Source organism: Globicephala melas, chromosome 15 (assembly GCF_963455315.2).
Source record: "Globicephala melas chromosome 15, mGloMel1.2, whole genome shotgun sequence".
NCBI classification, from domain to species: Eukaryota; Metazoa; Chordata; class Mammalia; order Artiodactyla; family Delphinidae; genus Globicephala; species Globicephala melas.
This window is the reverse complement of record NC_083328.1, coordinates 60,700,838-60,724,260: the sequence shown is the minus strand read 5'-3', so window position 1 is coordinate 60,724,260 and position 23,423 is coordinate 60,700,838. Positions and strand designations below refer to the sequence as shown.

The 23,423-nt window shown below is 57.6% G+C and overlaps 1 protein-coding gene across 3 annotated transcripts in view; it reads left to right on the top strand.

The window, feature by feature from the left end:
* Positions 1-12,234: 12,234 nt before the first annotated feature.
* NOL4L (nucleolar protein 4 like) overlaps positions 12,235-23,423 on the top strand; it is a 128,954-nt gene continuing 117,765 nt past the window's right edge. For 2 of the 3 annotated variants that reach the window (XR_004034031.3, XM_030830927.3), the window contains exon 1: positions 12,236-12,648. Coding sequence is in view for 2 of the 3 variants with exons in the window: in XM_030830927.3 (XP_030686787.1) it covers positions 12,328-12,648 (321 nt within the window). In the remaining variant the exon portion in view is untranslated. Of the gene's footprint in view, positions 12,649-23,423 lie in introns of all 3 variants that reach the window. The other variant, XM_030830928.3, reaches the window with a different exon arrangement.

The window sequence follows — 23,423 nt, the reverse complement described above, 5'->3', positions numbered from 1 at the left end:
CCTGGGCTCACGTCCCTGGAGGAGAGTAAAGATTTGGACAGAAGTGTGTGGCTTAGGACACGTCGCTTCCCCTCTCTGAGCCTTGGTTTCCTCACCTGGAGAATGGGGCTCATGACTGTCGAGAGGTCTGGCCACAGCGGGTCGGGTGTCTGGCACTACTCAACCAACAAGCCCTCATAGCACCTGCCTGGGGCTGGGCTGGGTGCCCAATGGTGGGTATGAGAGACTTAGCCCTGCCCTCAGAGAGCTTGCCCAGCAGGCACTTGGCAAATGCTGTGATTACCAAGCAGGGCCCACCGAGGATCCCACCCCAGGGAAGATGGGGGCTCCAGCGGCAGCTTCCGCCAGTCCCCAACTGCCCAGGTCTCCTCACTGTGCGAGGCCCGACCAGGACCTCCTCTAGGACTCCACTCCCTTGGCCAACACATCTCTCTTCATCCTTTGACCCCTGGGTCCTTCATCCTTTGACCTCTGGACATGAGCCCCGCTTCTGCCGGTCACAAACTGTGGGACTTGGACAAGTGACTTGCCTGGGCCTTGGTTTTCACATCTATAAAATGGGATAATGACAGAGCCTGCTTCTTGGGGTGGTTCTGAGGATTCAGTGGGTTGTAAAGTACCGGAGGGCTCAAAAAAGGTCACCATGATGATTGAAACCCTTCCGGTACATTTTATCCTGTGGACCTGGGGGCGAGAAGCAGGCTGATACCAGTCCCTTGGTACACAGAGAGAATGAATCACTTCCTCCTGCTTCTGGCCAGGTCAGCTCTGCAGTTCACGCGTATTAGACGTTGTCCCAGGACCACTTCCTGCTCTCAGTGCTTTGTTCTATTTACGTATTAACCCAGATTTCCTCCATTTTACACATGAGGAAACTGAGGCACAGAGAGGTAAAGTGACCCAAGCAAGGTCACTCACAGCTGGTGACCGGCAGAGCCGGCATTCAAACCCAGGCAGCCTGGTTCTATACAGACACCCAAACCCTCAGGGGGCTTTTTGCCAGCACTGTCCACTCCCAGAGGGTGCCGTGTGGTGTTATCAGTTATCTGAAGCCGCTTGGTCATCCCGGGGTCAAGCCCATGGATCTTCTTCCTCAGACCGGCAGGAGAAAGTTCTCCGAGTTCAAGAACCACAGATTCCCATCCCCACCTTGCTGCTGCCTGGCCAGGAAAACCTTGGGCAATGCCTTCCCCGTTCATGCCTCAGTTTCCACCTCTGTCAAAAAGGGACTAGAAAACCCTTCCAGCTTTGTTAATCCTGGGATCCTACCCCAACCCTGTCATGTATTAGCTAGGTGACCTCCCTCCAGCCAACTTGCCTTTGGGGCTGCTCTCCTCGTCTGAAAAATGGAGCTGATGCTTCATATCTGCCTTTCCCGAGGTCTCAGGTCAGCTGGGAGAGCCTCACAGGAAAGCCTGGGTGGGGATGTGAGGGGCTCCCAATATACCCCCAGCCCATCTTCTGCAGGTAGGGCCTGTCAGCAGCTTAGCTCCTGACCAAAAATGAGGAGGCCGTCCGTCCATTCATTCAATAGTTACGCATTGAGCATCTATTCTGTGCTGGGCACCCGGACATGGTGGGGACCGAGATCCAACCAGTCCCTGTCCTCATAGAATTCACAGTCTGGGGAAGGGCAGATGTCACTAAAGAAACGACATAAATGTGAGATGCACAGGTGGTTAAGTGTTACAAAGAAGGGGTGCAGGGGAGCCCCCCATGAGAGTGAATCGTGGAGGAGGATCTCAGGGAGGGAGGGGTTTTCAGGAAGTGATGATTGAGCTGAGAGCTGCAAAGATGAGTTGGAGTTAATTAAGGTGAATTTGTGGCAAGAGAGGAAGGGTTTGGGCGGAGGCACTGGCTTGGGAGGTGTGAAACGTCCAGGGTCATGTGGCTTGTGAGAGGGGCCTGAGGCCATTCCCAAGGCCCTGGCAAATTCAGGGAAGCATAGGAAGGTCAGTGTATCTGAAACCTCCTGTAATGGCTGGTGGGAGACAAGGGATCAGGGGTCAGACCTCACTGGGTCAGTCATGGGTTTCACAGTTTCAGGAGAGAAGTAGTCTTGGAAACCATCCAAACTCCTCCTGGTACTTTTTTTTTTTTTTTTTTTGTGGTACGCAGGCCTCTCACTGTTGTGGCCTCTCCCGCTGCGGAGCACAGGCTCTGGACTCACAGGCTCAGCGGCCATGGCTCACAGGCCCAGCCGCTCCGCGGCATGTGGGATCTTCCCGGACCGGGGCACGAACCCGTGTCCCCTGCATCGGCAGGTGGACTCTCAACCACTGCGCCACCAGGGAAGCCCCGGTACAGATGGGGAAATCGAGACTCATTTGGGTAAGGGACATGGCAAGGTAAAATCAATTTGGGGCAGACCCAGGGTTAGAATCCAGGCTTCTTGACATCTCCCCAGGGCTCTTTCTGCATCTGGAGAGCTGCCCAAGAGAAGTGAGAGAAAACCAAACATTAACTTAGCACCTACTATGTGACCCAGAGTCCTGTGCATGCGCACACATGCACACACACACTTCACCACTGGGTCCCTGGGCCTATTGCCAGGGTCATGGCCCTGGGAATTCCTTCCAAAAAAGAGAGGAAAAGGAACCTATGGAGGTCATTTGATCCAGCCCCACCAGGCACTGCCCTCAACGCATCATCCCACTGTCTTATTTGAAGACATGGAGGCATGGTGAATAGAAATTCGAATCCCCACTTTGTAGATGAGCAAACCAAGGGGAGGAGAAAATGAGACACTGGCCTAGAGTCCCACAGTAATCATCAGCCGAAGGTGCCTTGGCTCCTAGTTTAGTGCACTTTCCAAGGTCATGCACAGCTCAAGTTTCAGCCATCTGGAAGGGAGGAAGTTCTTCCTGCTGTCTAACTGAAATCTCTCCTGCTTTACTATGTCAGTTTCCCCTTGTTTGGGTGGCTGAAGATGTGGAAAACACTGTGATCCTTCTCATGATCCTTGACTATCATCTCGGGAGGACTGAACTGGGGTAGGAGACTCAGGGACAGCCCCTGGCCACCATGAATCCGAATCCAGGGTGCAGGTTTGCTGGAGGAGGGTAAGTAGGCAGATCCATATGCCATAGGGGCCTTTCCTCTAAGGGAAGTTTCTGGGAAACCTCTGGAAAGAATTCCTGGGGAAGAAGTCCTTCTGGATAACCCCCAAGGACACACACTCTCCTTAGGATGCGGCTGCCCAGGGGCTGAGCTCATAGCCAGCGACCAGCAGAACTCAAGGCCTCAGATCCACCCCTGTGGCCAGAGTCAGCCTTGCGTCTCCTCCATACACATGCCTGTTCGACTTGCTTGTCAGAAACCACTCAACAAAATCCAATTTATAGAGCCAGTATGAAATGGGGGAAAATTCCTCTAAACAAAAAATGCCTCTTTTCAAATCAGGAAGGAGGCAGGCCTGACAGCTGGGCACCCAGACGAGCAGGCCCCCGCTGAGACCCAGATTTGAACCTTGTGGAAGGAGGCCCAGGCCGGACCTAGTATTTAGTTGGCATCTCTCCCCAGAAAGACCCACATCCCCCCAAAGATGTCAGGGCTCACTGTGCCCACTGAGAAAGCTGAGGCCATAGAGATGCTGGTAGGGATTCATTGAGGGCCTACTGTGTGCTGGGTGTTGTACTAGGTGCTCTTACATGGACTTGAACCCTCACAGCAACGTCATGAGGTAAGGTGCTTTCTCACCTTACAGGTGAGAAAATTGAAACTCAGAAAGGTTAAGACATTCGGCCAAGGCCACACAGCTGGCAAAAGGGGGTGCAAGGCTCAGAGCCCTTGCTCTTAACGTTTTGCTACAGAGGTGACTTGTGCCTAGAAGGGGCCTGAGGTGTAGCGGGGAGAACACTGGGTGAGGCAGGGCAGGGGCCTGGACCCCAGGCCCGGTTCTGCTGTCAACTGCCTGAATGAATCCTTGTCCCTCTCTGGGTCTCAGTTTCCCCACTCCTGAAATGGAGCAAGCCGGTGCACAGGTTCACAGTGCCCATTAGCAAATTAAAGGCACTGAGAAGTCCTGAAGCTAAAAAAAAAAAAAAATAGTGAGTGGTTGCCTTGAAGAGTTGACCAGCAAAAATGGTTACTTAATGGTTCACAAGGCCTCAAGGAGTATGACTTTGCTTCAGCTCCCTGTTAGTAAGTTAGTTAGTTGACAGCTATTAACGGGCCCTTTGGGAGATAAGAAGTGAATAAGACATGTCCCTATCTTTGAGGAGCTCCTCATCTGGGGAGAAGGTAGTCAAATAGATGATAATAAGCAAATTATGTGGTCATTGACCTGAACGAGACCAGCTGGGGAGCTTGAGGTGCCCAGGGTGGCAGGGAGAGACATCTCACCCTGCATGGGGCGTTCAAGGAAAATATGGCAGACAGGGTGACAGTCAAATGGGGTTTTGAAAGGTGAGTACGAGTTCGCCAGAAAGAATATTGAGGGTAGGGGGCTTAGGGAAGTCCCAGTGAGGGGAACAGTATATATAAATTATAGTCACATAAAGGGTGTGTTGTTCAGAGGAATGGAGAGCTCAGTGTGGCTGGCACAGAGAGGGATAGAGCAGAACAGGATGGTGAAAGGCCTTGAATGCTGAGTTGAGGACTTTGACTTTATTCTGGGGAATGACAGAGGTCATAATTAAGAGAAGAGATCCTTTTGGGTTGGGGTGGAGGGGAAGACATACAGACCAGGAGTCCAGTGAGGAGGTTGGTATAGCTGTCTGGGCCAGACCAGAGGAGGCCCAAACTGCATTGCACAGATGGTACATCTGACAAGGATCTTTGGGTTGCAAGAAATCCAGCACAAAGAGACCTAAGTGAAAATAAAAAGGGCCTCCAGGCACGACTGAATCAAGGGGCTCAAATAATGTCAGAAATCTGGCCACCATCACAGTGGTCAAGGGGACAGGATGTTTTTGATGGCCAAGGTTTAGGTCTGTCCTGCTCCAGCGACACGCTCTAAAGAAGGGGAAGGGGCAGCTTCTCAAAGGCATTTCAGATTACCAGGCGAAGAATGTTGCTAGGCAGGTGAAAGCAACAGCTGACCACCGTGGATGGCGAGTGCCTGTGGCTTTTAGTGGAGGATGGGCCCTTGCCCAGCCCAGGCCTTTGAGGCTGAGGCATATAAGCAAGGCTTGGTGTGGTCAGGGCAGGCTTCGTGGAGGAAACAGGTCTAGGAGTGAGGCCTGAGCAGTGGGTAGGATGCAGGAGTTGGGATCTGGGAGAACAGAGGTACGGAGGTGAGAGCAAGCAGGGAAGTGTTTCAGAGCCAGTGAGCATGCCAGGCCCAGAGGGCTGGTGGAGGGAGTGGAGGTAGGTGAGGCTGGAGTTAGACGTTAGGGGCCCTTGAATGCCAGTTGTCCTCTGGCCTAACCGACCAGCCTCTTAGAATATAAAGGTCAGGGGGAAATGGTGGCTTCATCTTTCAGCAACAGCCCCCCGCCGCTCCCCCCCCCCCCCCCCCCCCCGGCACCCACTCCCCATGGCCCACCCAGGGAGGCCCAGAGCTGGCCAGGCATTCAAAGCCCCCACATGCTCACTGCCCCCTACTGGGCCCCTCTGCTCTCCCAGGTGGGCCTGCGCACCACACACACACAAAACCCACCAGTCCCTTTTCCACCTTCAAACCTTTCCTCTGGCTCTTTCCCTGCCCTAAAATATACCTCCCTTTGGTATTTCCACACATGCTCTGAAAGGCAGTTAAAGGCCTTGGTCTCCAGGAAGATTCAGTGGAATGGGTCTCTGCTCACTTTGACCTTGCAGTGCTCCTAATTTAGGGTATTTACATGCCCCTTAGGCCAGCCAGCCTGATGGGGGCAGGGTGGTGGTAACATATGCATGGGCTTTGGAGCCAGTCAGATCTGGGTTCAGACTGCCACTCACTAGCCATGTGACTTTGAGCACATCATCTGATGTCTCCTTGGTGACATTTTCTGACCTATAGAATATGAACAAAGCCTATTCATGAGGCTTAAATGTGGTTATATGTACAAAGTTCCTGGCACACAGTAGGCCTGCATGCAGCTGTCACTATTTCTGTGGGTGTTCAAATGATGAGTTATGTCTCTCTCACCCTCTATCAGCTCTGGTCAGGCAAGGAACTCACCTGGTTTTTTTCCGAGTCCCCCAGTGCCTGGCACATAGTAGGGGATTTGTAAGGGCTGATCTATCAGTTTTCCTGGGCTGTGCAGACCCACTCTCCCCACCCGCTCCTCCTGGGTGAGGCTGGGGGTAGGCCCCGGTGGCCCCACACCTGCTCCCTGAGGCTGACCCGGCAAGCTGCTAGGTGCCAGCATCCAGCATCAATAAATTACCGGCAAGTTCAGGTGACGGGACAGATCCAGTGTCAGCTGCCTCTGTGTCCTACAGGAAGGCTCAGGCCCTGGGTATCCCCCTCTGTGAGCCTCTCCAACTAAGGGCTCCATCAGAATAACAGAGTTGCCCACAGGGGACCTACTGTGTGCCAGGCATCTGGGCATTTTGCACCATATTGGTGTCCCACAATGATGCTGCAAAGTAGATATTAGCTCCATTTTACAGATGAGGAAACTGAGGCTCAGTGAAGGGAAGTGACTTGCAGTAGACAAAATTAATAACAGAAAGAAAAACCTCTTTCCTTTTCAATTCAACATAAATCTTTGTGGATATCATTGCAAATTTTAGTTATAATGCATATGCATGCAAACACACACACACACACGTTTCTTCATTCACTCATTTATTCAACAAATATGTATTGAACACCTACTATGTGCCAGGCTGTTCTCAGTGTCGGAGATACTACAGTCAACAAGACAAAATCCCCGCCTTTTTGACACATTGCAGTGCATGAGATGAACAGAAACAAATAAATACACATTATAACAGAAGGTGGTGCTGAGTCTATGAAGATGAATAAAGTAGGGCAGGGGATAGAGAGAGACACTGGGGATTATTTTTGAAAGGGTGGTCAAGGAGGGCTCGGCTGGGGCAGTGACATTTGAAGGAGACCCTTATCTCTTTATGCTTTAGTTTTTGGAAAGGGAGATGCTGGACTCAAGGGCTTCCTAAACTCTGCGGGAAGGTGGGTCGATGTTTCCCACTCTGGTGTGGTTCCACGACCAGGGCCGCTGTAGGTGTGGAGACATTTTTCTCCTTCCCCTTGTCTTCGCCCTGAGTGCCTCCGTCCAGGGAACTCTAGGGCAGGGTTTCTCAGAAGATGCACGTTTGAGCCCCCTTCGTGTGTTCTCATGGCAGCTTTTTGTCTTCTAATTCTCAACATATTTGTCATGATCTTTTCAAAGTCAGCTGGTCCCTGAGTGTCATGAGGGCTGGGGCCAGGTCCATCTTGTTTATGGCTGTGCTCCCGACACCAGGCACAGCATCTGACACACAGAGGCTACTCAAACAACCGCCGGAATGAATGGCAGATGGACATGGTGATAACTGGAGCTAACATTTATTGAGTGCTTATTTTCACAACAGCACTGTGAGTTAGGTATAATTATTATCCCCATCTTACCGGTTTTGAAAACTGAGGCTTAGAGGAATCAAGGTGCCCACGGCAGGTGACTCAATGGCAGAGCCTTCTGAGGAGGAGCACATAAATGCTCACAAACTGATTGATTACGGGGGAGGCAGAGGAGCGTGGCGGGAAATGCTGTAGTTGTCAGTCTGAGACGTGCATTTTGAGAACCAACACATTCATTCATTCCTTCATTCACTCATTTATTTAATAATTATTAAACCTCAGCCCGTGTGCTGGGCACTGGTAGGCATAGGTAAGCAGGCAATCGTGATATTGTGTGGTCAAAGCCAGGATGGGGAAAGCCCAGGGGTCTGTGAGCAGCCATGGAAGCCCCTGGACCACACTGTGTGGGGTGGACCTGAAGCAGCAGGTCGCTGTGGCTGAGCAGACCACAGGGGGAGATGCTTGTGGTGCTTGCGGTGGGAGGGGGGCAGGGGGCGGGGAATGGCTGCATAGTCCTTGATGGGAGTGGCACAAGTGCCTGACAGTGGAAACCACCCTCCCCCCAGCTGCCCCAAGGCTCCGGGACCTCACTGCTTCTCCCAGCCTTTGGTGGACAGGCCTCCGTGGGGGCCTGAGTCACTCTGCCCCACCCCAGGCTGGGTTGGGGCCACCTCACCTCCGAGTTGCAGGCATTCCCATTCATCTGGGCCCAGGGTCAGAGCTCAGTGATCTGGGCCAAACCAGGCAAAGGCCAGGTGCCCCGCTCTGCTGGTAACCCTGAGCCTCTTCCCTTCTGTGGGACTCAGTTTACCCATCTGTAAAGGGCAGAGTTTAGACTGTATGATTTCTCCAGACCCTTTCTCACTTAAGCTCCTGTGACCCAGTACATTACTGTCAGTATTGGAAGTGGACATGAGCCCTGGTGGTCTGGACTTCTGTGGACATCGGGATTAAGGGTAAAAAAAAAATCCAGGGATCCAATAACCCACGATTACTGGAGCAGCCCACTTTGTCCTTTGGCAGCTGTGTGGAATGAGAAGACAGGAGGCGCAGTTTCCCCCTAGGACCATGATTGTCCTTCCACTGCCCTGCTCTTGCTGGGCATTGTGAGAAACTTACCTTCCACCTAGTGTGCTCTGGGGCAGGACCCTTGCTAAAGGATGCCATTGACACGAACAAGGCAGAGGTCCAGGGAACTGCTTCCGCAGAAGTGGAGATGGGTTGCAGTAGGCTATTCTCATCCTTGACTCAGCCCCCTCCACTCTTTTCCTAGCATCCCTTGGGGCAAGAGGCTGAGATATGCCTGGTGTAGAGTGAGCTGACACATGGGAGGAGAAACCAAGGCCCCTGACCTCCAAGCCCCTAGATCACAGACCCCTGGGCCACTCTAGCTGCCCTCCAGTCCTCTCTACTCATCAATCTCCCTCCTGTTTAAAACTCACCAAAGGCCTCCCAGCACATCTAGACTGAAATCCAAGGTTTCTCCCATGGTCTCCTGCCCTCTAAGCCTTCCTCACTTACTTCACTCTAGCCACACTGGCCTCCTTCCAACTTCTGGAAAATACCAGTCTCTTTCCCACCTCAGGGCCTTTACACATGCTGTTCCCTCTGCCTGGAATGCTCTTCCCTCAGAACATAGCATGGCTGGCTCCTTGTCACTTACATCACTGCTCAAATCTACCTTCTCAGAGGAGACTTTCCTGATCCCCCTAAGAACAGCGGTCCCTCTTGTCCATTATTTACTATCACAGTTCCCTATTTCCATCATGGCCCTTTCCCTAAGCTGTAATTATTGATAGTTGGTTTGTTCAATGGCCCTCTTCCCCACCCATCGGTAAGCTCTAAGAGGGCAAGGACCCTGGGGATCCCATGGCTATATTCCAAGCACCTAGTGTATAATGGCTTCTCAAGAAGTGTTTGTTGATGGAATGAAACACAAAAAGTATTAACGAAGTTCATCTTCCTCCTTCTACGGAGGTGCAAATGGCATTTATTGGGCACCTGTTAAATATGCCAGCCTCTCTCACATACGTTATTCTGCTGAACCTTTACAGTCTGTCCATTATAACAGATGATGAAGTTAGGGTTCAGTGACCTGCCAGAGGTCACCCAGCAAAGGGTGGGTTGATGGGTTCATTTAGTTGGGAAGCAGTCAACTGGGATCTCTGGGCACGAAGAATGCCATGGCAAATGGTAGCCAGGATTCAACCTCAAGTCTGTTTGACTCTATGTGAAGCCTACATTCTTTTTTTTTTTTTTTTAACTTTTTATGTTCTATTGGAGTTTAGCCGATTAACAGTGTTGTGATAGTTTCAGGTGCACAGCAAAGGGACTCAGCCATACATATCCATGTATCCACTCTCCCCCAAACTCCCCTCCCCTCCAGGCTGCCACATAACAGGGAGCAGAGTTCCCTGTGCTCTACAGTAGGTCCTCGTCGAAGCCTGCGTTTTCTTCATCGTACTACACCTTCTGTCACACTAGAACTCAGCTCAAGATTAACAAGATTTTTAGGTTCTGGAAGGCAGGCAAAGACCCAGATTGCATGGAGAGGTGGTCTGGCTTAGCGGTTATTGGTGTGTCTTGGAACTGGACAGAGACCCGGGCTCAAACGGGGGGGCCCCACCACCTAGGCACCAGGGCACCCTTGCTGAAAGTAATCATTAGCATTGCTAGGCTAGAGCACCTTTGTTCTCAGGAAGAGAGTGAACTGTGGGGTTATGTGTCAAGGGCTGTATCGGAAAAGTCAGGCAGTGGGCTTCTAAGTCGTGCAGAAGCCCCTCCTCCCCCACCCCCAGGGGAGGGGCTGTATGGCCTTTGGGTAGCACCTTGCCCTCTCTGAGCCTCAGGGGTCATCTCTGAAAAATGGGCATGGCAGCATGGAACCAAATAGAGCTCTTAGGAAGATAAAGAGGAAAAATGAGTGTGGAGTTGTTGGTATATATAAAGTAACATAGAAATGTAAATTATCTAAAAATAAATCTATGTGAAATGCAGAGAGAGGTTGGGACTTGGAAGACCTCTGGCGTTCTTTTGGCAGTTATTGGCACCTACTGTGTGCCAGGTGCTGTGCTAGGGCCTGACATGAACCCTGAGCGTCTGGAGCTCCCAGTCTACTGGGGGACATGAGCCAGCCACATACAGAGTGGGTATCCCTCCCAGCGGGATGTCAGGGGGAGTCTTCATGTGTGATGTGGTAGCAGGAGCCAGACTGACCTGAGCCAGAACCCTCCTCTCCTCCCTGCGTGACCTTGACCAGGTCAGGCCACCTCTCCAAGCCCCAGGCCTTCATCTGTAAAATGGGCCAGTCTCCTTTGCCGCTCAGAGTTGCCAGGACCTGGCACTCTGTAGGTACCAGGGTGGGGGACCTTGGGATGAGGGTAGCCAGTAGTTCCTGGGCAAAAAATGGTCCTGCACTGGGCAAAATCTGGGACTCAGGCGTGGGTGGTGACTTGCTTGCAGGAGTGGCCTGAGGACATTGAGGGTGGAAGAGAAGCAGCAAGAAGAGAAGCTCAGCAATTTCTCAAACCTGTTAAGCAAAGGAGGGCAGACATCCCGGAGAATTGGCCTGTGCCTTTATTTATGTTAGTAATCTCATTAAGGGGAAGGGGACTGGCTCTACCCAAGGTCAGTCCTGCCCGGGGAGGAGGGGGATGGCATATCCACTTGAGTTTACTCAGCCAGTGATTCTAGGCCAAGGTGCACCCAGGAAGGCAGGGTGTCTCGGGATGAATTTGTGGGTGTGTTGAGCGTTGCTCCAAGCCTTGGTGGGGCTGGCCTGAGTGAGGCCACCGGTCAATGTTGACGACTTCTCCGGGGCCTGGCGCTGTCCCAGACCAGTGGCGTTAGCCGAACCAAGACCGGCCAAACTTCGGGGAATTCAGGTGAGGCGAGAGGGGAGGAAGTTTGGGGGCCTCCGAAGGGCGGCGGTTTGGGGTTCCCCAGGGGAACACTGCTCCTCTGGCGCCGGGCTCGCACCGGAGAGGTCAGGCCAGTCGCCGAGAGGAAGGGAAGGGGCCCTGCCCTGTACCACCAGCGCCAGGCTAAAATCGGGCGGGGCCGCCCGGGGAGGCCGGGACGCCTGCGGCCGGGCGGGGTCTGCGCCCTACTCCCTGCGAGGCCGCCGGGTCCGGGCTGAGAGCGGCCTGCGAGGCTCGGGGCCAGGCCCGGCCAGAGGGAACTCGGTCCCTGGGCTGGGCACTGCGCGCCTGCGGCTCTTGCCCTACCGGCGGCTGCGGGCGCGGCGGCCCCCGCGCCCCCAGGAGCCGGGCCAGGGCGGGGGCTGGGCCCCGCGGGCGGGCGCGGGAAGGGGGGCGGCGGCGAAGGCTGCGACGCTCTAACAGGTGGGATCCCGCGGCGTGGTGGAGGCGGGCGCGGGAGGAGGAGGAGGAGGAGGAGGAGGAAGAGCAGCGGTAGCGGGAGCCTGAGCAGGAGCAGGATGAGCCGCGCGAGCTGACAGCCGCCGCCGCCGCCGCCGCCCGCGCCCAGGCTCGGTCTCGCTCTCCGCGCCCGGGGCCGCTCCCCGCCTCCCGCCTCCCCCGGCCGCCCGCGGGGCGGCCCGCCCCCTCTGCACCTCCGGGCCCGGAGCTGCCTCCATCGCTCCTGCATCCCGGCCGGGGGGGAGGAGGAGGCGGAGCAGGAGGCGAGCCGGAGCCGCCGCCGCCAACGCCGCCGCCGCCGCCGCCGCCCGAGCAGGACAGAGCGCGCCGCAGCCCCGCGCGTCCGGCCGCCGCCCGTGCCCATCAAGCAGCCGCGCCGGAGCTACACCGCGGGACAGCCCGGGCCGCGGCGCACCCCGGCTCGGCCCAGCCCAGCCCAGTCCCGGCACCGGGCGGCCCGGCGGCCGGCCCGCCCCCGAGGGCGCCGGGCGCGCCGGGAGGATGCCGAAACCGACGCTGCTGCTGCGCGGGGGCTGGGAGCGCGAGCGCAGCCCCGGGGACTCGGAGCTGGGCCGCCAGTTCCGGGACTGGTGCCTGCGCACCTACGGCGACTCGGCCAAAACCAAGACGGTGACACGCAGCAAATACCAGCGGATCGCCGAGGTCCTGCAGGGCGGCGGCGGGACCGGCGCGGGCAGCGGCCCGGCAGCCGGCGAGAAAGGCAAGTTCCAGTTCTGGGTGCGCTCCAAGGGCTTCCGCCTGGGCAGCGGCCGGGAACCCAAGATGGGCCAAGTGGTGTATGTGCCGGTCAAGACGGGCTCGGTGAGTGCGCGCGCGGCGGCCGCGGGCCGGTCCCACCGCGGGGCTCGGGGCGGGCGGGGGCGGGGTGGGGGTGTGGATGTGTGTCCGAACGTGTGTCCCTGAGGTTGTCCCTGGGTCTGGCCCTCCCGAGGCGCACGCGTCCCTGCTCACCCGCCAGCCCCAGCCAGCCCGGGCAGCGCTCCGGGTTCGGGGCGTCCCTGCCCCCCTCTGCGCTGCTGCCCGGGCCGTGCCGGGCGGGCTGTCCCGGGCTGCTCACCCCAGCATGTTCCGTTCTCCCGTCCCCTCCCCCCGCCAGCAGGCGGCTGCTCAGAAGCCCGAGCCTCCCCCCGCCCGCCCCGGGGCTGCCTGTCCCGGGCGCCTCGCGCTCCCGCCCCCGGGCCGGCTGGGCGGTGTGGTGTGTGTGTGTGTGTGTGTGTGTGTGTGTGTGTGTCTGTGTGTGTGTGTGCGTGCGTGTGTATGTGTGTGTGGAGGGTGGTGCCGCGAGGGCGGGGGGGCAGGGACAGCCACGGGACGGGGAGTCAGCTCGGCTTCCCAGCGCCAGGGGAGGGGGCCCGCCCGGGCACTGTCTACCCGACCCCACCCGGGGCTGGCCCGGGGAGGGGCAGCCCGAGCCGCAGCCTGGCGCAGGAGCAGCCTCCCGCGGGTGGGTGGGGCGCCCCCTCCGCCCCCCGGGCCCCTCGCTCCCCCCTCTCTGGGACGGGGGCGGCCTGACCTATCCATCCCCTCCCCTCCCCCGTCCCCGGGGCCGGCCCGGTCCGGGCGGGGTGGCGTGGGGGAGGGGACGGGGAACCGCAGCCGCCGACAGGGAGGAGGCGGGCGGCCGGGCGGGGGCGTCCCCTCCGGCCCGGGGCGCCCTGGAGAGGGCGTGCGGCGTGGGCCCCGCGGCTCCCCCGCCGGGACCTCATTGTTCTGCAGCGGGTGGGGGCTGGGGGGGCCGCTGCTCCCGGGGTGCTGCTGAGCTTTGAACTTTCCGTCGCGGAGACCCTCCATTAGTGCGTTCAGCCCCTGGCCCGGCCGGGCCAGGCCAGCCTCCCTCCCTGCCCCCCTCGCTCCCTCCCCGGCCTCGCCCGGCCCGAGCGAGCGAGCGGGGCCGCCCCGCGCCGGCCTCCCTCCCTCCCTCGCTCCCCCGCTCCCCGCTCCGTGCTCCTCCCCCGTCCGGCCCGCCCGCCCTGCGCTCAGCCCAGTCCCCGGCCGGAGCGGGCTCTTCACACACAATTGATTCGGTCGTTACGAAAAGTGCACTTGTCCCCTCCCCCTCCCCCTCCGGCAGCCGCCCGGGCCAGGCCCGCGGGGTGAGGGGGCTGAGAGGGAGGGAGGCGGGAGCCGGGGAGCGGATCCGGAGGCGCCTCCCCCCTCGCCCAGGGGACGGGGCTGCAGGCCGCGGGGAGTGGGGAGCCGTGAGCGCAGAGGGCGGGCGGCCCATCTGCGAGGAGCGCTGATAACCGCGCCGCTGCCGCTGCGGCCGCCAGCGGCCCATCTGCGCCGCTGCCGCCTCCGGCCGGACACAGAGCAGGGGGCCGGGCCGAGGGGCGCGCTGGGGCCGGATTCCCCGGGGGAAGGCTGGGGTAGTGTCCCACCCTGAGCGAGTCGGGGACCTTCCAGCCTAAATCAGTGCTCTCTGCCAAACGCGGGGAGTCTGGGTCATTGTCCCCCCTCCCCCGATCGAGTCAGGGACCCCTCCCCGAGCCCAAATTGGTGCCCACTCTGCCACCCGGGGAGTAGGGGTCATTGCCTCTCCCCAGGTCAGCCCTCCCCACTCTGCCAGTTGCTAACCCCCCTCGGTTCTCCTCCATCTTGGGCTAGTGCCCCCAGCCTAAGAGTGGTTTTTCGAGGTCAGTGACCCACCAGATGGTTGGCTTGGTCCACACCCCCTACCCTGGGTCATTGCCCTCAGCCATCCCAGCTTCCCAGGTCAGTTCGTGCCCCTCAGCCCCATCCCATCCTGGTTATCCCTCCCCAGGGAGCTGGGAGTCTTGGCCCAACCTCCTTCTTGCCTGAGGCAGGAGCCCCCACTCCACCCGCTCCTGGAGTTGGGAGGGCAGGTGACCCTCAGACAGGGCAGCTAGCTCACCAGTTCTCTGAGCTGGTCGACCTCTCCCCTAGGGAGTGGGCATCATAGGGCCGTCAGTCCCCCTACCCCCTTAGCCACAGAGCTGTCAAGGCGGAGCAAGTGAACATACACCCACCCAGGCCACATGCAGAAATTGGGTGCTAGGCCTGGGCCCCAGGTCCTGCCAGCCTTCGGATCCTCCGTGAGGCCCACGCCGACCCGCTTTGCTTGGCAACAGGGGCCTTGAAAGACTCCACCCTAGCTCCCAGACCAATAATAAGCCCTCCCAAGGGACCACCTGCCTGGGAGGCAGAGAAAGGGAACCCAGGCCTCCCTGCCCAGGCTGCCAGGGGGACGACAAACACAACAGACGTGCCCTCCTGTGACAGCCCGCCCCTCAAGCTACCCACGCCCACCTGCCTGGCCTGCTGGTCCCCAGGGAGCCCGTTAGTTACCTGCACTCGCCCAGTCAGCCGGAGCCAGCCGCAGGAGATGCCCTGAATCCTGCCACCCCCAGCTCCAAGTACCTTCCTGGGGCTCAGTTATTATTTTTACATTTCCATTTTCCTTTTCACTGATCTAAGAGGGACAGATCCTGCTGGGAATTCTGGGGCAGCCATGGACTCTTCCCGGGAAGAGCTGAATGGGACCTTCTTTGAAAGGTGCAAAGGATATCCCCTACCTTTGCTGGCTTTTACACACACACACAGAGTAAAGTTATCATTGCCTCTGGTGGCAGTTGGGAGGTATCCTGTAGTTTTGTCCTGGGTGGGTTTTTGTGAAGGTCATTGGGCCACAAACCTTTGTCTGAGACATTTGTTTGGCATCCACAGGCGTTCTGGGGGCACTGGGGCATTGGAGAGGGTTGGACTCAGAGCCTGCTCCCTGGGCACCCAGCTGCTGGGGGTGGGGGTGGGCATAGCTCAGGATCTGATCAAGAAGCCCATGGAGGCTCCAAGGGAGGGCAGGCGGGGAGGCAGAGCAATTTCGGCCAAGAGGGGGTATGGGAGTTGTGTCATGCAGCCGCGGAACGAGGGCCCCCTGCGCCCCTGCGTCGGCTCAGGTCCCCAGGGTGGCCATGGTATGTCATCTCCCTTCCATGTTGCTCTCTGGCTGCCCCCTGCGTGGGCCCCCTTTCCTCTTCCCACAGCCATATGTGGTGCTGCGGTTGGGGCCCTTCCGAGTCCCGGCCGTGGAGGGTCGATGATCTGACACCACTTGTCCCGTCCCATCTGGCCCTGAGCTTTTCTGGGTGTGTGTGACAAAGGCTTAATCTGTCCGGACGGGCCCAGGGCGGAGAGCAGGGCGCGGGGAATTACACTCTGCGGGGCCTCCTGCAGCTGGGGCCTGCTTGGGGGGCGGGGCGGGGCGGGGCGGGGGTCGAGCAGAAGCCAGGGCATGGTGGTGGTGGGGGGGAGGCAAGTTGGTCTTCGGTTTGCAGGTTGTCACAGGAAATAGATGTGGAGGCGGAGGGCTGAGGGGAGGAGGGCGGAGTCCTCCACCGGGCAGCACGGGGCGCTCCTGGGGACAAGATCTTTCTGTGACAAGAGCCAGCCGGGCCTCCTGACTGGGCAAAGCCTGGTTAGGATTTATTATTTCTTGCGTTTGGCCTGTTCTGGCCTCTGTGGCTGCCAAGCCTGGGGGCGGGTGGGAAGCAAACCCTTTGCCAGTGAGACCCTCCGATTCCATTCCAGCCTCAGCCCAAAAGTGAACCAACCCCTTTCCTTTTCCTCTGGTCTCTGAACGAGGCTGTCCCGGCGCCTGCAAGGGCCACAGGTTATGTCTGGGGAGGGGCCCCGGGCCATCTGTCAACTCCCAGGACCAGAGAGCCCTCAGGCTCCTTGGAGATAGATGTTCTCAGCCCAACTCTACCATCTTCCGGATGGGAAAACTGAGGCCCTGAGAGGGGAAGTTTCCGTTGGTGGGGAGCTGGGCCTGGAACGCAGATCTCTGCGCTCCACTGAGGCTTCTCCATGGGCCCATCACATGCCAGGAATCCCCCCATTAGAGCCCCGTCCCCCGAGGGGGAAACGCCAGATTGCCAAACTCCACTCTCAGCACTGGGCTTTTGCGAGCCAGACCCCAGGTGTTCCGCTGGCCAAATTGACTAATGGTGGTCTTTTCCCAGTTTGCAGACAATGTTCATTTAGTGGAGAGCATTTTCACAGTCTTCAGCTTTTCTCCCCAGAGCTTTTGTGTAAACCTTTGGCACCTGCGGCCGCTGGTCTGGGCAGGAAATGGCCTCTGACTTAGCACAACATAATATATGCTGTGACCTTCGGTTGAATACCTCAGTATTTCCTACTTTTCTCTAAATTGTCACCATAGTGACCCTTTCTGAGTCACCTACCGTGTGCCTGTCCCTGTGCGTCAGGTTCTCACAGCGGCCCAGAGGTCCCTGCCGTCCTTCAGATGAGTAAACTGAGGCTTAGGGAGGTTTAGAACTTCCCTGAGTCCTCACAGGGCACGCTGAGCTTGCGCGCCGTCTGTACACCCCTCTTTTCTGACCCTCTCTGGTTGTCTTACAGCCTCATCTGGTTCACAGGGCTTTTCGTGACAAGCTTTCAGTCCATTACACCCTAACCTGAATTAGTGCAGAAGAATCCTCTAGTCAAGATGTGTGTGATCACAGGCAGGTACTTAAGGCAGGATTGGCTCAGTGTATGGTGTCTGGGACTTGCCTGGGGTGCGAAAGGATGGGTATGGGGTGAGGAGAAGGGAGGAAGCCTCTGCTGTCCTGGGTCCTGGGGGCTTTCAGGGAGAAGGTTGGCAATGACACGGACTCTGTTTGGATTTCTCATGAATGGCAGAAGTGGGCTATTTTGTTAATTAGCCTCAGTGATGTGGGTGAATGTGGTCTTGGGGTCTCTGTGGGGGCGGGGCCGCAGTTTGGAGCCTGAGTGATTGCTGGTGGATCAGGCTCTGCCTTCCCGGGGCGTCTCCTCCGGATCCTGGGTCACTTTCTGCTGGTGGTGGGGGCAGCATGCCCCGCTCGTCCTTGGGCGAGGCCTGGCGTGAACATTCTCTCCTTCACTACAGGCTGCCTTCCCATCCCTGAGCGTCTGGGAGTCAGGAGGTCCAATTGGGACCCTAAAAACCCTGCTGGGAGGATGGGAGGTGGGGGGCCTGTGGCTGGGGCTGCCCAGGGACAAAAGTCAAGGGTCCAACCCAGCCTCAGGCAAACCTGGGCTTCTCCAAGCTGGCTCTTAACTTAGAGGTTGTGGGACTGATTGAGTACCATGCACATGCACGTGCATTCCTGGGCTACAGCATGTGTGCGCACGTGGGTGTGCATGCAGGAGTGTGGCTGTGTGGGCCTGAGTGTGCCTGTGCCTGTCCATGTGCAGGCTGGGGACGCTTGTGGGCCCGGGGCAGTGTGTGTGTGTGTGTGTGTGTGTACAGGTGGAGGGGGACTGCATGCTTGTGAGTGTGTGTGATTGTGAGCGGCTGTGTTGGCAGATGTGCAAGCACCTGGGGTGTGGGCATTGGCAGACCACGAGCGTGCGTGTGCGTGCCACATGTTCAGGATCCTATTGAAAAGCATCCTGTCCTTTGGCAGTGACGAGCTGACGGGGTGTCCTTCATCACAACCAAGTCAGCCGGAGCTGCTGGCCTGGCCCCGTGCTGCTCCTGGGGTCTCAGCAGCTGCTGAAGCGTAGTGTGAGGGACGGAGTGGACACGAGAGGTGGTGCCACGTCCCTGTCCCCGCGATAGTGGCTGAAGCACCTCCTTGTTTCCAGCAGCTGTCCTCCTCCTTCCCCGCCACCCCGCCACTCTCTGCCCAACAAGGGCAGCAGGTAAAACTTGTGACCTCTGCCATTGTGGCACTTACCGAGCCGAAAGCTAAGCTCCATGGGGGGCAGGGTGGGAGAGAGGCTTCTGAACTTGAAGTGAGGGGGCCAGGACCGATCCTAACACACCCACTTTCTTGCCATGTGACCTCGGGCAAATAGCTTGCTTGACCTCTCCAAGTCTCAGTTTACTCATCTGGAAAATGGGCTCCAAAGCCCCACTTCCAAGAGGCTTGGCAAACTGGAAAAGGTTCTGTTGTCATTTCAGGAGGTCACTCCGCCAACCTCTGTCAAAGCCAGGCCTGGGCCCTAGGCCCCAAAACAGAAGAAGGAGCCAAAGGCAGCTGGGAGAGGGCCCCCCAAGGCGGGTGGCTTGTCAGAACAAGGACTTCTGAGTCCGCTTTCTGCCCCTGGCCCACCCTGACATAGAGAAGAGGTGAAGGGCTTGGGGTGTCCTGGGTACAAATCCCAGCTCTGCTCTTGCACCTGTTTGGCCTTAGGACCTATCAGCTCCATTTTACAGATGAGAAAACTGCCTTCCTCCTAAGCCTGGTATAAAGATGAATGCATTAATGCGTATAGAGCCTTAAGAAGGTAGCACGTCTTACAACATGTTAGTTGTTATGTGATCTCACTGAGCCTCAGTTTCCTCATCTGGATTATGGGGATGGAAATGAAATGTCATGGATATTAAGTGGGATAATGGAAGTAAAGCCCCCAGCCAAATCCCTGGCATGTAGTTGGTGGGAAGCAACTATTGGTTCCTTAGAGATTGTGTCTGGGTTATTTCTGTGTCTCCAGTGCCACTGGGGGCCTGGTTAATGTTGTACTGAATTACACAGAACACCAGCGAAGTCTTCGTGACGGCCATAGGTGTGTCATGAGCCCCCAGGGCTGGGAACTTGAAGGCTCAGGGTCCCTCTCTGCCCCGGCTGGCTCCTGCCCTGCTCTGAGCCTCAGTTTCCCTAGTCATTGCACAGTGAAGCCTCCTGTGGCCCCTCCTGCCTTTGAATCTCTTCCTGGTGCTGGGGTTGCCCAATCCCAGAGCTCAAGGAGGGGTGCTGGAGAGGTGAGAGTGGGGGCTTTACCCAGGCCTGGAGGCACTCGCCAGGTGGGAAGGTAGAAGGGTGAGCTGCCCAGAGGCTTCTCACCACCCGACGGCCCCCACACACCCCCGCCCCAGTCCCTGGCCGGGAGCCTGAGCTCCGGGCTCTGGGCTCTTCCAGAGAACACAGTGAGGCTGGTGTAATGACTGCCCCCCTGGGGCAGGGGTCTGAGCATATCTCATGTTCTCAAGCCCCTGCCATGTGCCAGACACTCTATTTCATTTAATCTCCCCTGGATTCTGTGAGGTAGATGAGAACTTGGCATCAGAGAGGCCAGGGAACCTCCCCAAGCACCACAGTGAGCAAGTGGCAGGGCCTGGGTCCCGTGGCTCTTTGACCCTCTGAGACCCGGGGCACGGAGGTAGGGGCCCACAGGTGCCCTGGCTCTCCCCACCTCCCCACCCCAGGCTCACGGTGGCCCCTCATCTGAGGACACCCTACAAAAGCTTCCCAGAGCTCGAGGTAGCCCTCTTACCTGTCCGGACCCAGCCTGGTGGGAGACAGATGCCACCACTCCCCGTCGCCCACACCTTCACCCTCTCACCTCAACTGCAGCTACGGGCCCAGCCTGCCCTGGGCAGGCTGCAGGGGGCGGGGAGAGAGAGCAGTTGTCCTCTCCCCACAAGGTCAACGACTCTGGCAGCATCCAGTCCTCCCGGCCACCCTGGTACTCCAGGTTCCTCAGCCTCAGATGGAGGGACTAAGGCCAAATGCAAAGGAGGGAGCTCCAGGTCCCACAGAGCACCAGGGCTGAGGGTGAGCCCATCTGGTTCCAAAGCTGGGGGTCATTCATTCATTCATTCATTCGCTCACTCGCTCGCTCATTTGCTCCTTTCACCACCCTCCGCATCACAGTGGCTCCAACCTTCTCTGGCTCAGGCCACACCTGGGCATCATTTTGGACTCTCTTCTCTTACCACCCCTCCCTCCCCATCCAACCATTTGCAGATTCTGTTGGTTCTACCTTCAAAATACAACTCAAATTTTACTTTCTCACCACCTCCACTGCCTCCAGCCTCGTCCAAGCCTGGAGGTGCGTCAGCCTCCCCACTGGGACCCCTGTGTCCACTCTGCCCCCCTGTAATCCCCTGTGGCTCACACAACCAGCAAATCAGCAAAAGCAAAAAGCAAATCAGATTCTCTCCCTCCCCTGCTCAGAACCCTCTGAGATTCCCGTCTCACTCAAAGCAAGAGCCAGAGTCTTTCCTGAAACCTACAGGCCCTGCATGATCTGGCCCAGCTGCCTGCTTCCCTCACCACCTTCCACCCTCCCCTTGTTCATTCAGTGTCAGCCACACTGGCCTCCTTGCTATTCTAAAAACTACCAAACACGATCCTGCCCCAGGGCCCTTGCACTGACTGTTTCCCCAGCCTGGAACACTCTTCCCCCCAGATCTCTACATGGCTGCTCCCCTCCTCTTTCAGATCTTTGCTCAAGTGTCACCTCCTCAGAGAAGCCCTCCCTGATCACCCAGCCAGGACCACCTTAGGTTCCTTGGACCCTCTCTCTTTCTACTTAATTTTCTCTATAGCCCTTACCACCCTCTGACATTGTGGATGTATTTTACTAGTTTATATATTTAGTATCTTTCTCCCCACAAGGCTGTGATCTCTGCCAGGGTAGACCAGCCTGCTTGGTTCACTGCTGTATCCCCAGGACCCAGAACAGCCCCTGCTCCTAAGGGACTCCCCACTGTGGGGGCAGCAAATGCCTTAGAGCAGGAGTCTGAGAGTCGCCCATGCCTTCTGCACTCAGAGGGCCTCAGGAGCCCCAAGGCCCAGACCCATCCTCCTGCCTGAGGGCGTCCAGGGAGTCCTCAGGGAGGCGACATTTGAGCTGGACCTTGAGGGCCAAAACAAATTGTTCGGCAAGAACAGAACACGGGGAAAGCTCACTCCAGGGGGTGGGAGTGTGAGCAAGGGCTAGGGGTGGGCCAGGTTTTGGGGGTCAGTGCAGGCTGTGTATGCTGGTGGCCGGGGCCACCTTCCTGGAGAAGCGGGCTCTGCAGAGCATTTCAGATGCGGTGGTGGGTGGGTGAATGGTCAGATCAGCTTGAGGACCACTTGGGGATCCTGAGGGGGACGAGCTGGTGAAATCACTTGGGGCCAAATGGAAGAGGAGGATCTGGAAAGCCACTCAGAGGAGCTGGTGCGTCAGAATCAAGGAGAGCTGGGAGTTCGCAGGAGGGTTTTTAAGTAGAGGGGAGAGAAGGTTAGATTCGTGTTTTAGAAGGAGTCTCAGAATGCTAGATGTGGCAAGAGGGAGACGTGTTACAGAGAAGGAAAAACAGGAGGCTGGGAAGTAGGTGCGGACAGAGAAGGCCGGCCTGGGGCGAAGAGGAGGGGCTGGTTCCTTGGTAGGACAAGAGGTTGAGTGTCCGGGGCTGGATGACATGGGGAGGGGAGAGGGGGGCGAGGGAAGCTTGATGGTTGGTAGTCACAGTTGACCCAGTATTCTTGGGTGGAAAGAGAGGCGTTTAGGAAACGAGGAAGGCAGGCAGACACACACATCTGGGGTGATGGCCCAGGGGCAGGGTCCAGTGGGCGGAACCCAAGAGCTGTCCCCAAGGCTGGTAGCATGTGGCAGTGAGAGGCCATGGAGGAGACCTGGTGACTCAGGTCTCAGTGGGGCCAGCTCGGGAGTCATCACGTTCACGGGGCCCCCTTCCCAGCTTGGAGCCCTCCCCGCCCCGGCTGGGACCCGATGCAGCCTCCCGGGAGGCCTGTGCTCGGTGGATGACTCATCGTTTTCTCGGCATCCCCAGGCTGAGGAAATGTTCAAGGAGACATGGGGCCCTTCCTTTGGCAGGCCAGGCCCTGACTGGATGCTGGCGGGTCGAGAAAAACACACTCGGCCTCAGGCCTTGTCTGAGAGCATCCTGAGTGCGTGTCTCCAGGAGCCCCTGGCTTCCACAATCGCACGCATCCTCCACTGCCCTGGGAGGCCGTCCTGACCCCATTCTACAGGTCAGTGAACCAAGGCACAGCCTCTGCTGGGCACCCGGCTAAGTCATCACTTGGTACTTCAGTTTCTTCATCTGAAAAATGGGTCTGATGATTGGCCCTCCCCTATAGGGTTGTTGGGAAAAACTGAAGGAGGGGATCATGTGACGCTCAAGTAGTGGGGTTGTCATTTTCATGAGGATGGGGAGAGGGGTCCGCCCAGGCTACAGGAGCTCCCTACTGGGTAGAGCAGCCATAGGGAAGGCCACAGGCTAACATAGCCAAAAACAGACCTGCGTTTGGATCCCAGCGCTGCCACAAGCCCCTGGTTCTGGACAAATGGCTTGCCTGCTCTGATCCCCCGACCGCTTGTATATAAGCGGGTGATGACCCACACCCTGGGAGGTAGTTGGGAAGATGACACAACACCAAGCCTGACAAACAGGCCACCAAGTAGGGGCTGTGGGCTCCATCTCAGGGTCCCTCAGAGGATTCCCCCCACGCCAGCGTGAAGATCCCCAAACCAGACAGCTGTTAACCTCCCAAGGGTGCTTCAAGCCCAAACCAAGAGGGAGAGGGGAGGGGAGGCAGCTCAGAGAGTTCAAGCTAGGAAACTCCCTGGGGGATGGGGTCTCTCTGGGAGATCTGGGGGCTGGGACAGGAGCAGAGCGAGGGGCAAAGGATTTTGTGTTGAATGTAAGGCCCCTATAGGTCAGCAGAGGAGTACAGGGTGTGGAGGTAGGGCCTGGGTCCAGGCTCTGCCATTTACTGCTGTGCAGTCTTGGGCAGGTCACTTCCCCTCTCTGAGCCTCAGTTTCCTCATCAGTAAAATGGGGTGATAATAGCTGTGGCTTCACTTATATCCTCCTTCTATACTGTGTTCTA